At 41.9% G+C, this 16,156-nt stretch overlaps 2 protein-coding genes across 2 annotated transcripts; both read right to left on the bottom strand.

The window, feature by feature from the left end:
• Nucleotides 1-37: 37 nt before the first annotated feature.
• grk7a (G protein-coupled receptor kinase 7a) lies at nt 38-6,954 on the bottom strand. Its single transcript, XM_069139494.1, has 4 exons — nt 6,358-6,954; nt 4,425-4,880; nt 1,612-1,892; nt 38-1,360 (listed from the first exon to the last, which is right to left on the bottom strand). The coding sequence occupies exons 1-4, from the start codon at nt 6,952-6,954 to the stop codon at nt 1,021-1,023; spliced, it is 1,674 nt and encodes a 557-aa protein (XP_068995595.1). The 3' UTR covers nt 38-1,020.
• Nucleotides 6,955-13,266: 6,312 nt separating this feature from the next.
• On the bottom strand, nt 13,267-15,633 carry fbxo36b (F-box protein 36b). Its single transcript, XM_069139516.1, is given in 5 exon segments — nt 13,267-13,418; nt 13,421-13,544; nt 13,853-14,025; nt 14,970-15,078; nt 15,538-15,633. Coding segments are annotated over 5 exon segments (567 nt in total). The 3' UTR covers nt 13,267-13,353.
• Nucleotides 15,634-16,156: the final 523 nt, after the last annotated feature.

Genomic DNA, 16,156 nt, shown 5'->3' with positions numbered 1-16,156 from the left:
ATCATCTCAAACTAAGAAAAGAGCCCTGGATCCTTGCAGTGTTTCAGGGCCGCAGATGGAGCAACCTGTGCTTTCCTGGTACAGGAATTTCTTTAATGCCCAACTCCTCTAAATTTTTCTCATTCATATGCAGCACAGAGCTGCGCTCGTCTCTCCCCCAACATCCCGGGGCTAGAGTCTCCATTTCTCACTAAGTTAAGCCTCATAGCACCAACAGTAGAGGGACTCAGTGAAGAGGTGTTTGGTATTCTTTATTTTCTTTAAAATAATCCCAAAGTTTACATCACCTACATCTTTCCCTTTTCTCTCTGTGCATAGATATAGATATATTTCTTTATTTACAATACGTACAGTTTTTATACAACTAAAATGTTGTGCTCATGGTTAACCACCTGGATGTAAATAGAGTGATCCTCCTTAATAATGAGGTTTGGGATCACAACAGTTGATTGAACACTACAGAGATCTCTGCCACATGTGGTTAAAAAGCACTTTTCATTGTAGAAACACCGCAACCTCACGATGGCTTTAATAAAGGGCATCAAAGTGCTCTGAAATCCCACAATGGACCACTTCAAGGCTAAATGACCATTCAAATATCTATGTGTGGTTTTTCCAGCTAACATTGCTTCAGCAGTTAATACTGCAAACACTGTTTAATTTCTTAGAATTTAGACAGTTTCTTCATATAGTAGTATAGTATTTCTGGCACGACTTACTTCTAACACTAGCGTCATTAATAAAAGCCTTGTCGAACTTACTCCTAGCAGTGTGTGAGAGATGAGGCTCACGTTACATCACATACTTCATATTTCACTTAGCTTTGCCTCAAGAGCAGTTGATCTCTAAACCATGAGCGTCCTCGCAAGAGAGGGATGGTAAATCTTGCTCAACAAAGATGCTCGCGCTTGCCTCGTAAAATATGATCCAGTTTTTTAAGATCAGTGTTATTGTGCATGTGGCTGAGAAAACAAATCATTGAGTGTTATTAGTAGTATTTGATATCAAACATGTGACTGCTCACAGCAATATACACGTGCCAGATTTCTTATCGTCATCCATACCTCCTCCACCCTCTTTCCTGTTGGGGTCATTGAGCTCGTCAAACAGTCCAGTGTCAATCATCTCCTGCTGCCACGGGATGGGCACAGCGCCCGTACCAAACTCCTTAAAGAATTTATCGTCCTTGGCGTCAAACTCGATGCCCTTGATCTCGGAGAACTCAGCGATGTCGCCGGTGTCCCTGGCGTAGACCACGTTGGGTTTGGGGACCCACGGCGGATCCACTAGCCCTGCCTCCAGACGGGGGAAGTTGATGGCCTTGAACCACTCGTGCTTCCTGGGATCCTCTATGTTGTTCCTATGGAAACGGAAACAAAAATATAGTTTTTTGTCAGAGTTTCAAACCTGCAACGTCAGATAGAGGTGGCTACCAAACAGCAGGGCTTAGAGGTCGGGCTGCCTGACATCCGTTATGGCAGGATGCCAGTAAATTGACTAAAACACACCCTACAGCGTCATAACTAACTTCAAATAAGAATTATATACATTTAGCCAGCCTTACGTCAGCCAGGGCTTGCCTATAGCTATAGAAAACAAAAGAGCTCTTACTTCATGCCCAGGCGCTCTTCAATTTTTTTCTTTAGGAACTGCTGTATGATGTCCTTGGTGGGCGCATCGAAGCACTTGTGCTCCCACTTTGGCTCCTCATTAAGGATGCGGCGCTGCACCTCCTCCTTCTCAACCTTCTCCTTTTTGCTATCGGGGCCTTTGAAAGGCGTGTAGCCGGCCACCATCTCGTAGATACTGCAGCCCAGGGCCCACCAGTCCACTGATGTCCTGTATGGAGTTTTGCTCAGGAGCTCGGGGGCCATGTAGGCTCCAGTACCAGCCTGGACGAGGGGGAGGAGGGCGGGAGTAGAACCAAAAGAGAGGTGAATATGAGATATAACTAGAAATAATTTAATTAAATATTTTTACATTTTTAGAAAGCATGACATGATTGATGTGATGAGAAACATCTTAGAATGAAGCACCCTAGCCTGAAGCAATGCACACGGTCTTAATCAAGCCTTTCCATCTCCTGTCTTTAACTTTCACCTTTCCCTCTGTTCGTCACTTCCCTCCTGCTCTGCTGCTTCACTACCACCCCAGCTTTCCCTCCCTTCCCCTGTATGACCTCAGCTGCAGCCTCGGACCGGCAGCTTAATCCTAATGCTAAGCCTACTACCTGTCAGAAGTCGTGTGCGTCTACACACTGTCAGAGTAGTCCAGCTTCTTATATAAAGGCTGGCCATTTTTGGATGCCGCAGAAATACACACGTCGACGACAAGTAGCCGGGCCTATGATGTATTACCAATGTACAAACACTAAAAAGTGACAGCTGCTGCTAGTTATGTCATGAGGAGTCCTTATACAGTCACTTAAATATAGTAACATCTAACAGACATTTACTTTAAGCTCAAAGTATTTCTATTAATGCCTTGCTTTCACTAAAGGCAGCAGTGTGTGGAGTTGGCATGTTGCCCCTGTACCTCTGGGTGATCCACCCACAGTCCAAACACATTCAGGTTAGGTTGATTGGCGGCTAATTTATTGTTTCTCTGTCGGCCCTGGGACTGACTGACCGGCGGTCTGTCCAGAGTCTACGCTGCCTCTTAGCTGCGATAGGCTCCAGCCCTCTGTTGCCCTCGGGCCAATGGATGGATGGTTTTACAATTTCTGTTGTTAAAAGCACTTATACGTGTGATTGTGATCACTAAACACATCTGGTGCTTCTTGATGTGTCCTTTGCTTTAACAAATGTGACATGGAGCACTGATCCTCAGATGTGCCTGGATAGACCCTTCTCACTGATTAGTGAAGGCATGATACCACAACTCCATTGATTAAACTGAAGGAGGTTTTAATGCTAAATATTTTTGTCTTAATATTTCCTGACACCTGACATGCAAATCTGTAGACTCCGGCCCAATATTTGACATTTCCTGTTAGCATTGACTATTTACATCGCATTTTTAATGTCTGACCATTCAGGGCTCAAAATTAGCATTAAGTTTAATCTAATTAAAGTTCAGTCAATGAACTAATCGCTAGATATTTTGATCAGGGATAAAGTATCCGTGTTTGCAAACTCATGTCTAAACATATTCAATGTAAATTTTACCCGGATCTGTCAATCTGATCAGGGACAGACTTGTGTAATGCCTGCTAAGAGGATTAGGGGACCAAAGCCAGCCTTGCCTGTAGGAGGTTAGCCCAGTCACTTTGGCTGGCTGAGGAGCATCAGCGTACTGGGTAATGAGCTTATTGGACTTTCATAGAGCCGAGAGCTTTACTCTTTGCTCCTGCAAGAAAGTCCTACAGAAACCCTGCTGCAAAAAGGCTTCGTCTTATTTCAGGCCTATAGGGTAGTATAGGAATCTTGCCGTAGAAAGTAGTTATTAATGAGACAACAAGGGAAGGAAATAAAGCACCAGGTGATTCTTAGATTGTATTGTCAGTCATTTTATAAGGTTTTAGGTTTTGTTAGACAATTCTGACGCGCTTTTCAACTTTTATATTTTCTTATTTTTAAAGCTGCCATTAAGCTGTCATCTTTAAAACTTTTTCTTTTGCATGTTTGTCAAGTGATCCGCCAGTGTTGAATAACATCATGAACTCATTGATAATTCACTGATGACATGTTATCTGTTCTGCTTTTTCTCAAGGGAAAAAGAGAAGTTAGCGGCTACAGGCCTCGTAAAGTGTTGTGTGACGAAACTGCAGCACAGCTGAGGCGACTAAATCTCTGCAAGACAACCCTTCTTCCCCTGCTACCTTAACAAGCTTTGGACCTCCAAGGTTTCTAACATAGCCCCTGCACAAAATGCTGGCCTATAAACGGCCAAGCTATAATCTGACTGCTAAAGGATCAAATGAGTTACATAATGGATTCAGAGAGTCTCATTGCACAGATCTTTAACCAATCCAGTAATCCCTGTCCGGATTTAAAGTAAAAACCCCACCAAGATTGACAGTCTGTCCAGAACCTGAGATCAGTTTTTAGCTCCAACCTCGTCCTCTGATACGTAAACTTGTGAGGGGTCACCCGGCAACGAATTGTCCCTGTTTATTTGTGCTATTTTAGGTTGTGCGTACGCATGTCTAATCTTAAAATGATGAAACGACTCAAATATCGCTGTTTTAAAAATCAGATCGACATAACAGAATCAGGGGAGGATTCTTGTTTGCTCTTTGGTGTATAAAACTTCAAAGACTTTGACTAACAGACAAAAAGGCCCTTTAGGATAGACATTTTTCTTCATGATGTAAAATCAGATTCCCATTACCCATTGCGAATATCATCAAGTCAGGTCCTTTCATTTTAACAGACTCCTCATTTTGCAACCAGAATATCACCATTTTGTCAACGTCGACTTACCATCTGGGTGACAGTCTTCTCTGGAACAATCTCTATGGCCAGACCCAAATCTGAAAGTCGGCACTGGCCGAAACTATCCAGCAACACGTTCTCTGGCTTCATATCACGATATACAATATCCATGGCGTGCAGATGTAGAATGCCAGTGGTGATCTGCGCTGTGTAGTGGATGATGCGATTCATCTCGATTCCCTTGTCGTTGCCCTTGCCGTCGTAGCCTATGTTGTAAATGTGGTACTTGAGGTCTCCTCCGTTCATCAGGGTCATGACAAGGCACAGGTGGGTCTTGGAGTCGTACGCGTATGCCAAGTTGACCAGAAACAGGCTATTGACTTTCTCCAAGATCTGCTTCTCCAACAGGGCCATCTTCTCACCGCCCTTCTTCTTCAGTCGCTTTTTACACAACTTCTTGCAGGCATACATCTGGCCTGTGTTCTTGACCTGAACAGCACATACCTGGAGAGAAACAGATGATTTGTTTAAAATGGGGGCTTCTGCACAGCAAATGTTCAATCAGTTCTCTTTGGATTTCCACAGAAACAAAGCATGGTCTTCTGGTACCAAGATGACACATGACCTCGAGGCTGCACAGGAAGTACTATGCATTACACAGGAAGTCAGTCTCACTAGTTCTGTTTTAAAGTATAATTGGACAGAAGGTTTCCTCAGGGAAATTCTGCTCCATTTCAGTATTATCACTGTAAATCAAACAAAATAGATGTGACTGATATTTTAAGCCATAAATCTACAGTTTTACATATTTCATGAGCCCACTATTGTCATATTCATAAATGATCCACCAGAGAGAGATTTGTTAGCTTTGTCTCATGTTTTCCAGTCTGGTCTTAAACGTGACACTGATATACACAATCACTGGAAGGATTTAAGGCAAGAAAGTTGGTTCAGGAAGTCTACCGAAGACATGAACCCAGCCCGAACCTTGCCAGCTGTGTCTTGGCATCCAATTTGCTACCCGTCTCACACACATCTTATGAAACTAAACATTCACTTACTGTATCATTTCTCCTCTGTGGACAGAACCACATGTTTAAAAGAATAGTCTGTCCAGTAATGTTATAGGATTAATTGTTCAACTCTCAACCACTGTATATGCTAATTAAATAAACCTGTCACAGCAGCCTTCACTATTGTAGTTAGATTGATGAGATCGATAGATTGCTGGATCGTTGGATCAATAGATAGATCGATAGATAGATGTCAAAACTGCTTTCTACACATCTACCACAGTATTTGCCGATACGTTTTTTTAAGGTTTATCTTATAATTGGATACTAGAGCTGGTTGCTAAGAGCTTTCCCCAGTAAAGTCAATTATAGGGCCTCTGTATGTTCTTCTGACACTGGCAGCCTCAGCCATGACAAGATAACAGTGTTCTTTTGATTTTCTTTGGACTTTTGTCAACAATGTATTTCATTCAAAAAACCTCATGCTACTATTTTTCTATCCCTTCAATTACTGCTCGGACACATGCTTACATAGAAGCTGGTCTTTAAAAAAAGATGACCTTGAAACAATCCTCTGTTGAATCATTCTTAGTTTCTATATTTTCTACTTTAATCCTCAGGTGTGTTTTGATAAAGAGATCTTCAGTAATTAGATTTCAAAAACGTTCACATACTTTGTTTAACATATGTTGTGATTTAAGTTTTAAAAGGTATGACAGTATGGCACATAACTTTATAGTTAGCTTGAGACCAAGTAAATCCAAATAATTATGATACAATTTGTTATGCTTTAAAGCAGATACACCTCTGTAGGGTTTTCCAAAGAGTTGACCAACATACCCAAGGAATACCCAAGGAAGACTCCCGCAACTAAAGTCAGTTATCTATTATATCAATATATCAGTTATCTATAACATATATTTCAAAAGACTTTTAAAAATCATGTGCGTATGCATTTGCATGCTTACCTCTCCAAAGCCTCCTTTTCCAAGTGTTCTGAACTCGTAGAAGTATTTGTCGCTGATGGGCTGTTTCTCATACTCTTTCCACTGAAGAAACTTATCAAAGGACGGGCTGGCTTGGTAATCTGTGAAGGGTTTGTCTTTCAGAAAATCTCTTACACCTTCCTGGACCTTGCCTTTCATCACCTCGTCAAAGTTGCCCTCTTTCACTGATTTTAACTTTTCAGCAGCTTCTCCAGTTACAAAGGACAGGAAGTTCTTGGAGTCAGGTTTGCAAAACTTATTCAAGATGTTTTGGCGTGCTTTGTCTTTCTCTGCCCCTTCTGCCAGATCCCAGTCATACAACTCATCCAGGAAATCAGCAGCAAGCTTAAACTCAGGGTTACTTGCCAGGTAGTCACGGAAAAACTTTTTGCCAATAGGCTGCCTTTCACAAAGCAACGTAAAGTCCTTGTCAATGGAGATTCGTACTGCAGCACATTGCTCAGGCTTGGGAAGAGCCAAGCTGCGACGGCGCTTTTTCATCTCCTTGTCATCACCACCCTGGGCTTTTAGGTAGGCCGTGTTGGCCACCAGGTTATCCAGTCCCCCCATGTCACACATCTTGGCAGCTGTTTATGGTCTCTCCCCCCTAAATGACTGGGTTCTTCAGTGGCTGCCTACCCTCTTACCTTTAGAATGTGTGAGAGTGCAATTCTCTGCAAAGCCAGCGTGCGAATGAGCTCCTTCACCCAGCCTACCTGCAAACCTAAGACACACTGACACACCCAGTAATTACTCATTTAGAATTAAATACCAAGGAGGGATTTCGATACCAAGGAGGGATTTCGGCTTAAGGATCTTTGTATGGTCTATTCAAGGATGCTGTGCACGGAAAGGGAATCGTAAGCGGGCTCTGCCGTAAGAGGCTTTGTAGCCCTCTATATTTGTTCGTGGTGCTCAGTAGTCTAACAGCAGTCCTGCGCGTTTTGTTGACTAGGCATTTAATGGTGAGGTACAGTGAAAGAACCAGCAGAGGGTTCTCTGGAAGAGCACTATTAAAAAAAAAAGGGGGGGGGACTGTAGTTTTACGAGGGCCTGCTTATGAGCGCTGTGAGACAATCAAGTATTGCACTGGTGTTTGGTTGGGTATTTAAATAAGATATTGTAAAATACTCATAGAAAATATGTTTGTGTTTAAACTGTGAGCAGAATAATGATGGCATATTTCCACTTAGGCAGTAAAGGTATGACACATCGCCTGCATCCTCATGCTCTTCTCTTTCCTCCTCCCAGCCCCGACAGAGCAAGCTATTCAGAGTTTCCTCCTAATCCATCTGCTTTTTCTTTTTCGGCCCTCGCACTCTCTCATTCTTACAATTTACCTTCATTCATCAATAATTACCACTTTGACAAATACTTTAAAAATTTCGGGGAAAAAAATTCTACTTGAAATTATTACTATATTATAATCAACAAAATGGAAATTCACTGTAAAGGTCAACACAAAAGAGTGGACTGTGAGTAAATGCTAATTTGAAGGCACACACATGTTTACGGTCTATAAAAAATACCATTTTATACATCACTGACCAGGGTAATTTCACATTCAGTTGTTGTTTAACAGGCACCTGGATTAAGGCTTTGTAAACTAATATATAGCATGTGGAGATCTGGCTTCTATATTTTGGATAGTGAAAATTTACACATCCTGCTTCATTTTAGTCACTCAGCAACAAAGAGTTTTGAACTCATCATAACAAAACTTAAGTCAAAAATGTTCCCATCTATCGGATGCCAGTTGTAGCATTGTAATAAGTGAAGAGTCAACACAAAAAACTCAGGGGATTGAATCAATGTACCAACAGAGCCAACATTTATAAAAAGCCGGAGGAGTATAACTTCAGTCAGGTGACTGCCTGAGGATAAACTGCAGACGTGATACAGCTGATACTTAACAGTGATACCACACACAGGAGAGGTAAAGCCAAAAGGTTTTAGGCAAACACAGGTATTTTTCTAATTGGGCAGTAACTGACCCATATTACTTTCCATGTCAATCTGTTGGCTCATCTTATTACAGTTCAGGTAATAGGCTGCATAAAAATATATACATATACTTTATGTAATATGATGAATTGTCTTTTTTTGTTGTTGTTGTTACTGTTGGCAGTAACCCACTACAGATATGATGATGTAGGCTAATCCAGTACGATAAACCTGGGATAATATTAGGTAATCCTTTCTCAAATGGTCCCAAGCCGTCAGGGCTTCACAACAGATCAAGGGCTTTGTTGGCTTTGTCTAAAGCTTCAATAGAATAACTTTTGACTGATAAAAGGCCATGACGACCTACACAGAGCAACAAGTTTGGCAGGGAGGGAAAGATTTCAGAACAAAAATGTCATTGAAATCAATCAAATTAGATAGTTTCCATAGCAAAATGTTGAGCAGTTAGGAGGAGGAAGGAAAGAAAGATGCGACAAAATACCTTAATTCCACTTCCAGATCATATTTACTTATATTTAAACTTATATTCAAACCAAACTAGAACTACAAACTCAAAGAAAATTAAATGAAAGAGGCATCTTGCCAGTAAAATACACCAGCCATAAATATCAAATGTCAAACATGTTGTATATGGATAATAGTGCCTGTGAAGCACTTAAGCCTCCTGAGTGGATGTAAAGAGACCATAGGTTTATTAATCTTTTACCAGGTCGGGGAAAGCAAAGAGAGGTAGGCTGAGATCTCACCCGACCCTCTACAGGATTTCCTATTTACTTTGTGGAACATCTCCACTGATTCATGTTATTGTCAAAAAATATGTATCGCCCAGGCCATAAAACCCACTGCCGTAAAAAAAAAAACATATATGGGATCAAGTGGCAAAGTCGCAACAAGAGACAATAAGAGAGTTATTGTGAAATGAAGCAAAGGAACATACATAGATAAAAGAAATGTCTATGACTGTTTGTCTCTACTCTGTTTTAGATATTTAATCTTTTCTGATTTAGATGGTTGATCTTTGAGCAGCCTGTTTCTTTACCCTCGGGATAATTAGCCTGGTCTGAAGAAATAGCAAAGGTTAAGATAAGCAGAGCAATCTCATCCCGTCTCCTACATTGGTCTTTACGTGGTCTGACTCAATCCTCTTATGGCCTCCTTCAACTCTCCGACAAAAAGAGGCCATGGACAGAAGATATTTCCAGGAAGCAGTGAGAGTAAAATAGAAGAAGTCCGGAATACAATTAGGAATATTGTAACGGTCGATATTGGGGTTGATCAAGGCATTTTTTTAACTGATCAGTATCGACTATACTGAGCTATATTTGGCACCAATCCTTACTTTTACGTCAAAATGAATGGTGAACACAATTTGTGACAGGGTGGAGAGGACTTTTAGACTAGAACTTCTGTAGTGCATCCACAGGACACAGGGACTGCAAACTCTTCTCCTCCTCAAGAGCAAAAGAAGAAGGGCAAAAGCTCAAGAGCCCCAAATCCATAGAACTGTAAGATGTATTGTAATCTTAGTCAAGTACGCCGCGTTTAGGTGTAAGCTAACTTTGTATCCATCTGATTTGAACTGTCTGCGTGACGGATGCACAGATAAAGCATAAAGAACGCCCTCTGCTTTGCGGAGGCCAAAGCGAGAAGCTGTGCAGCCTTATAAAAGAAATTTCATATTTGCAGACTAAATGGGCTCAAATGGAGAACCAGAGAACGCCTTAAGAACCAAAGCCAACTCCGGGACGCTAGATTTCCCTACAGGCTTCGACCAGGATGGAGTCCACACTCCTCCTCTTGAGTCTGAGGTTCGACCAACGGTCGGAGCCTCCTCTCCAGCACTCTGGCATAAGCTTTGCCCGGGAGGCTGAGTAGTGTGATACCCCGATAGTTGGAGCACACTCTCCGGTCCCCCTTTTTGAAAATGGGAACCACCACCCCGGTCTGCCAGTCCATGGGCGCTGTTCCTGACCCCCATGCTACATTGAAGAGGCGTGTCAGGCAAGACAGCCCAGCAATGTCCAGCGCCTTCAGCATCTCAGGGCGGATCTCATCCACCCCTGGCGACTGGCCAACGAGAAGCTTTTTGACTACGTCAGAGACCTCGGCCCCACAAGTTGTTCCGGAGGTCACTCAACGTTTGGGTTTGCCAGGTCTTTCCAGCAGACTCTCCCGCTATCTGATCCAACTCACCACCAGGTGGTGATCAGTTGACAGCTCTGCTCCTCTCTTCACTCAAGTGTCCAAGACAGACGGCTGCAGATCAGCTGATACGACTACAAAGTCGATCATTGATCTCCAGCCTAAAGTGTTCTGGTACCAGGTACACTTATGAGCCACTTTATGCTTGAACATGGTGTTTGTTATGGCCAAACTGTGACTAGCACAGAAGTCCAGTAACAAAACACCGCTCAGGATCAGATCGGGCAGGCCGTTCCTCCCAGTCACCCCCCGCCAAGTTTCTCCGTCCTTGCCCACGTGAGTTGAAGTACTATGGAGTGGGCAGGTGGCGCCTTTTCCAGGACTCTCCCCCACCACCTCCAAGATGGCCGGATACTCCGAACTGCTGTTCGGTGCATAAACACAAACAACAGTCAGAGCCTTCCTCCCTGCAACACGGCGGCGCTCAGCCGGGGGCTTGTGAGTGTCCCCACACCCGCCCGGCACCCGATGCTTTTGTCCCTGTGGGTGGTGGGTCCACAGGGTGGCTGCTCTATGATGTTTCTTCGGGCTGAGCCCGACCGGAGCCCCATGGGCGAAGGCACAGCCACCAGACGCTCGCCGGCGAGCTCTCCGCCGAGGTCTGGCTCCGGGAGGGTGCCCTGGTTTCCCTGATCCGGGCGAAGTGGCTAAAGTCCATAGGCTGCTGTTCATCGGGGGACTTTTGAACCGCTCTGGTTCTGTAGTCTGGGCTCTCCCCTGAGACCAGTTTGCCTTGGGAGACGCTGCCAGGGGCTGATGCCCCAGAGAGTGAAGATCCCAGAATTACTGAGCCATTTAAACCCCTTTCACCACTTTGAGGTGGCGATTCTCAGAGGGGGCACAGACAACATACCATCGTAAGTAGAGGTGAAATGTCAACAGTGCAGGCCATTAGCACAGGTGGCTGAATCACTTCTGGCTAATCCCTGCTCAAACTGTCTCAAGCTCACAGTATCCTTCCTAAATACAACCAAGTTGTGGTCACAAATGCAGATCCGCATCTGACATTTGAGAAAGCTGTCAAGAGTCCAGTTTTGTTCGCATCTTTAATCAATGCTTTACGGTCATTTCAGAAAATACTCTTCACAGTTAAATTGTTTTCAATATCCTCAAGAAGAAAAGAAAAAAACAGTTCCACTCAAAACATGTGCACAAACCTGAGTACACAGTCGAGCAAGACAAATAGGAAGGCAGTGATAGGACCGCTGTAGGTATAAGCACAGAATGGACCATTAGCACTGGCAGCTTGTGCCCCCTAGGGGACTTTTGTCTGTGTGCACTACACTCATAATCTTATCAAAACTCAGTGTTGGTGCCCTTACACCTCATTGAAATAAGGTCTGTTTTTCCTGAAAAGACTGTTGAAATGAAATGCTCTTTTGCCAGGCATCTTTGCATGACAAATAAAACAAAGAAGCTATGGAAAGAAGTGCATATTTTTTCAGATCTTCTAAAATGATTGGAATAATTGGATTGGACAAAATTTGTGATAATCCTCAGAGGTAATGACAAATACTTGTATTGCAGTGATATTTCGAGCAGACTATTCTTCTCAAATAGTATCACAGGTATCTTCAATCTTATAATCAAATCATTGGACTTATTTAAATTTTTACTTTATAGGTGTCCAATGCATTAGGATAATTTGTAACATTTCACTTTAAAAGCATAACTTCTTTGAAAAGGCGTATTGCTGCAATTTAAAAAAATAATTAAAGGTCATGAAGGTTAGGCTAGATAAAGGTGCTGGAGTACCTTACAAGCATTTAATGTCACCGCCCCTCTGCAGCATTGTGGGCCCTAACCAATCAGAAAGATGGGGGAATATTCCTGGCTGGTTGGATAACACTGGCTGATCTCCCAGGAGCTGGGGCCACACTGACATGACAAACACTAAAATGAAAAGATGTGAACATAAAAGAGTTAAACAACAATTCAAATAGCATTTCCTGAAGAACTCTGAATCTACCTAATGTCATTTAAGAAAACTGCTAGATACTAATGACTCTGAATGTATTGATTAAAGTGAAACATCATATTGATTTGTTGCCATGTTGCTTATGTAAATCCTTTACCATTACCTTGTTTGTGTCCCTTCAAGCAAAGCTCATCCTCAGATTAACAAAGTGGTGAGTAGATACTGATCTGTTATATGGCATTAGCCAGACAACAGAATTGTATACTGTTTATTCAATTTATTTCTACATTTACAGTCTACAGTATAGCGTATTACAACTTATACATTACAATGAATGGTATAATGTCCAATGTGCAGTTACAGTATCTTTTGTTGGTCTTGTGTACAATGTGTAGTAAATCAGAAAAGTCATGGCACAATGGATATACGAACGAAAACTGACAACAGAAAAATAATATCCAACCAACAAGTAGACAAAAGAAAGATACAAATCTTCAGACGGTTAATACAAAACGAATTTTAGGATAAACAATATGCATAAATGACAAATTAATTTAAGAGTTAACCTGAAACACAGGATTAAGGCAACATTTGATAAAAGGCTTAACTCAGAGTTTTGTCTGGCTCTGTGCTGCAGTCTCCAATACTATTGCTCTGCATCACGGAACTCTATGCCATCGAAGAATGGGTCAGGCACAGGCTCGCTGCAATCAGAGCCTGCGTCTGGTTTAGAATTAGGATCAGGGTCGCCATCACAAAAAGAGCTCCTGTTAAAGCCAATATAAGAATCTGTGCCAAGGCTTAGATCAGAGATAATGCCAAGAGGAGATTCCTTCTCGGAACCGCACGCCTGCTTTGTCTCTGAGTTTTTGTCAGGTGATTCCTGGTCTGGTTCAGAGACCTGTCCTTCCTGTTTCTCCTCGATCTGCAGCCTCCTGCGGCTGATCAACTTCTGCAGCTGTAACTTGCTGGTGAAGAAAACGCAGCGCCAGCCCACCTCTACCGCCAGAGATGCCACTTCAGTCGAAACTGTGTTGCAGTGCTGCCTCACTGCCTGCTCCCAAAACTCCTCTGACCCACATAGCTGAAGAGCAGAAGTGGAAAGTATAAGGAATATTGCAAGAGCTCATTTTGTCGCAATGATATAGTTGCAAAATAATTTAAATAATCCAAGAATATTACTTTAGGCTTAATAAATGGTTATAAATGATAGACAGAAAACAAAATGTGCAACATTGAAACATCATTGCCCAGTAAGTTTTCACATATAAGGAATTTGTCTTGTTGTTGGAGTGCATAAAAATCAAAAACAAAAAAGTGAAAGAAATATTTCTTATCACAAGATGCAGTTTCTACTTGCAGCAAGTGTCTTTGTGTGCTTCTGGAACTCACCTGCCTGAGCCTGTGTGATGTTCGTCCAAGCTGACCCACATCCTCAAGTTCTAGATAATTTATTATCCGCAGAAGTAAGGCGTCAGAAAGGTGCTCCAGATAATCAAAATGGCCATTGCACAAAGCTTTGGTGTACTGTAAGGTCTCTTGGCCGAAAACCATTCCCACCTCACCTGGGAAGAAGCCCGTTAATTTATCTGCCATCCGTATCCAAGCATTTATTTTGTTCTCACATTTCCACACAACACAATCTGAAAATGGAATGATGCCTAAAGTATTGTATAACAGTAAAAAAAAAAATTTTTTTTTAAAGCATTTCTGCACACGTCTTTTGTAAGACGAGTCGGACACAACCGAACTGTCAATCACCTCATTAAGGAGGCACAACAAACAGCAGCTATTTCAAGGATATTAGAAAGCAGTTGTGAATGGGGTTTAAGGTCCCTCTTTTAATGACCTCCTCCACATACCACACAAACACACAATAGATGTTCTTCACAGCAAACATTTTGGCATGTCATAGCAGAAAAAGCACAGGCGTAACTGATCATTGGTTCAGAGACCTGTCCTTCCCGTTTCTCCTCGATCCGCAGACTCCTGCGGCTGATCAACTTCTGCAGCTGTAACTAGATCCTGCAAGTAACGAGTCGAAATATGTGGTGTAACATATTCTCTGGGTTTTTTTTTTTACCAGGCTTTCATTGAGCCACATGTGATGAGAGATGCAGATATTTGTTCAGAAATCACTGATATGCCTATTTTAATTTTTACTTAGAAAACAACCATGAACAATATATCCTATTTAAGTGTAAGCCATGACAGTGTGAGTGTGCGCCCGCATACACAATATTGGACCCTCAAACCGAAGCAGATAAATTGAACGCAACAATTAATAGTTGAATTATTAACACCTGAGCTTTTTCTACAGTGGCGTGTCAAATGTCTTTGGTGAAAAGAGCCTATTAACCACTCCAGTTGGGAGTTGCTTCTTATTCATTGCTTTCCTTCTTCCCCCATCATTAAGCCACAAGCAAAATGGAAAATCCCAACATTTAAGAGTTTAATAAGATGTATAAGTGATGTGGTCAAGACACAAGCCTCGATATGAAGTTCTTACTCTGCAGCCAAATGTCATCCAAGAAGTCCTGGTGAGACTCCTTCAGCTCCCCCGGCTTGGAGAACCTGTCCACAGTTCTTGCTGAGATCTTCCACCATCTCCAGATCACCTGGACATCAGAGTACAGATGCTGTTAGAAAATCAGCCTCCAGTATTCACATATAATACGGAAAGCAAAACGGTAAAATGGTTAAATAAATACGTGAAAATACATAAATGGGGAAAGGATTTATAATAATAATAATAATTAAAAAAAATATATATATATATACTGTTCTAATTAACATCAAAACAGTACAGTAAACGCAACACTGATTCATTCCAGACATTTACAAACTTAATATTTACCTGCTCAGAAAAGATACCGAAGTTAAACCGGTAACCTAACAAACGTTAATCCAAGTTTTAGGGCAAGTTTGACTCACGTTAAACTACCGTAGTTATCATCGTTTACATTTGGTAGTTTGAGCAAGCGCGCTAATAAAAGGCACCCGGCTCATCAGATAGAAAAACAAATTTTATTTTACTGAGAGTTAATATATTTCTCATCGAAAACATCGTTACTTACCTGTGACTTGGTGACAGAAAAAGTATAGAAGAACGTGTTGGGGGAAGGACCGCGTCCGGAGGCTTCAAACAGCGGGTCCGCGAAGAGGAACGCCATGTCAACGTTTGTGAGTTGTCATGGCAACGGCGATTAGTCATTCGGCTCGGGAGTCCCACGTGTCCGAGAAGACGGTCAGCTGTGGTTTAGCTTTTATTGAACAACGTGAACATTATTTAAAAGACAGCTGTACGAACCAGGGAGAGTGAACGAGTCATGGTTTCTCGATATTATACTCTCAAGTTGAATTTTAACTACACGTTGTTACAAGTACTGCAGTTTTTTTTTTTAAATAAAACTACAACAAATACTATCTTCAAGAGGAACTTAGTACTTTGTTTTGGTGCTGATTTAACTGGAGCTTGGAGTTTTGCAGACTTGAATTGTAGCATAGTGCTATAGTAAATGTTTCTAATATTTACTTTAAATGAAATAAATTTGACAAACAATAAATCAGCAAAATCTATCAGCTAAAAGTTTCCATGAGCAATAAAACATTCATAAAGGAAGAATGAATCACAGCTGTTGAATTAGTTGATTAGTTTCAGGTGGGCGGACCTAACTGTTTAGTTACCCCTCTGCT

This window comes from Embiotoca jacksoni, unplaced genomic scaffold, assembly GCF_022577435.1.
Source record: "Embiotoca jacksoni isolate LCO1_2020_lvr unplaced genomic scaffold, fEmbJac1.0.p SCAF_83, whole genome shotgun sequence".
NCBI classification, from domain to species: Eukaryota; Metazoa; Chordata; class Actinopteri; family Embiotocidae; genus Embiotoca; species Embiotoca jacksoni.
The sequence above is the reverse complement of the archived record's forward strand: the minus strand, read 5'-3'. Positions and strand labels throughout refer to the sequence as shown.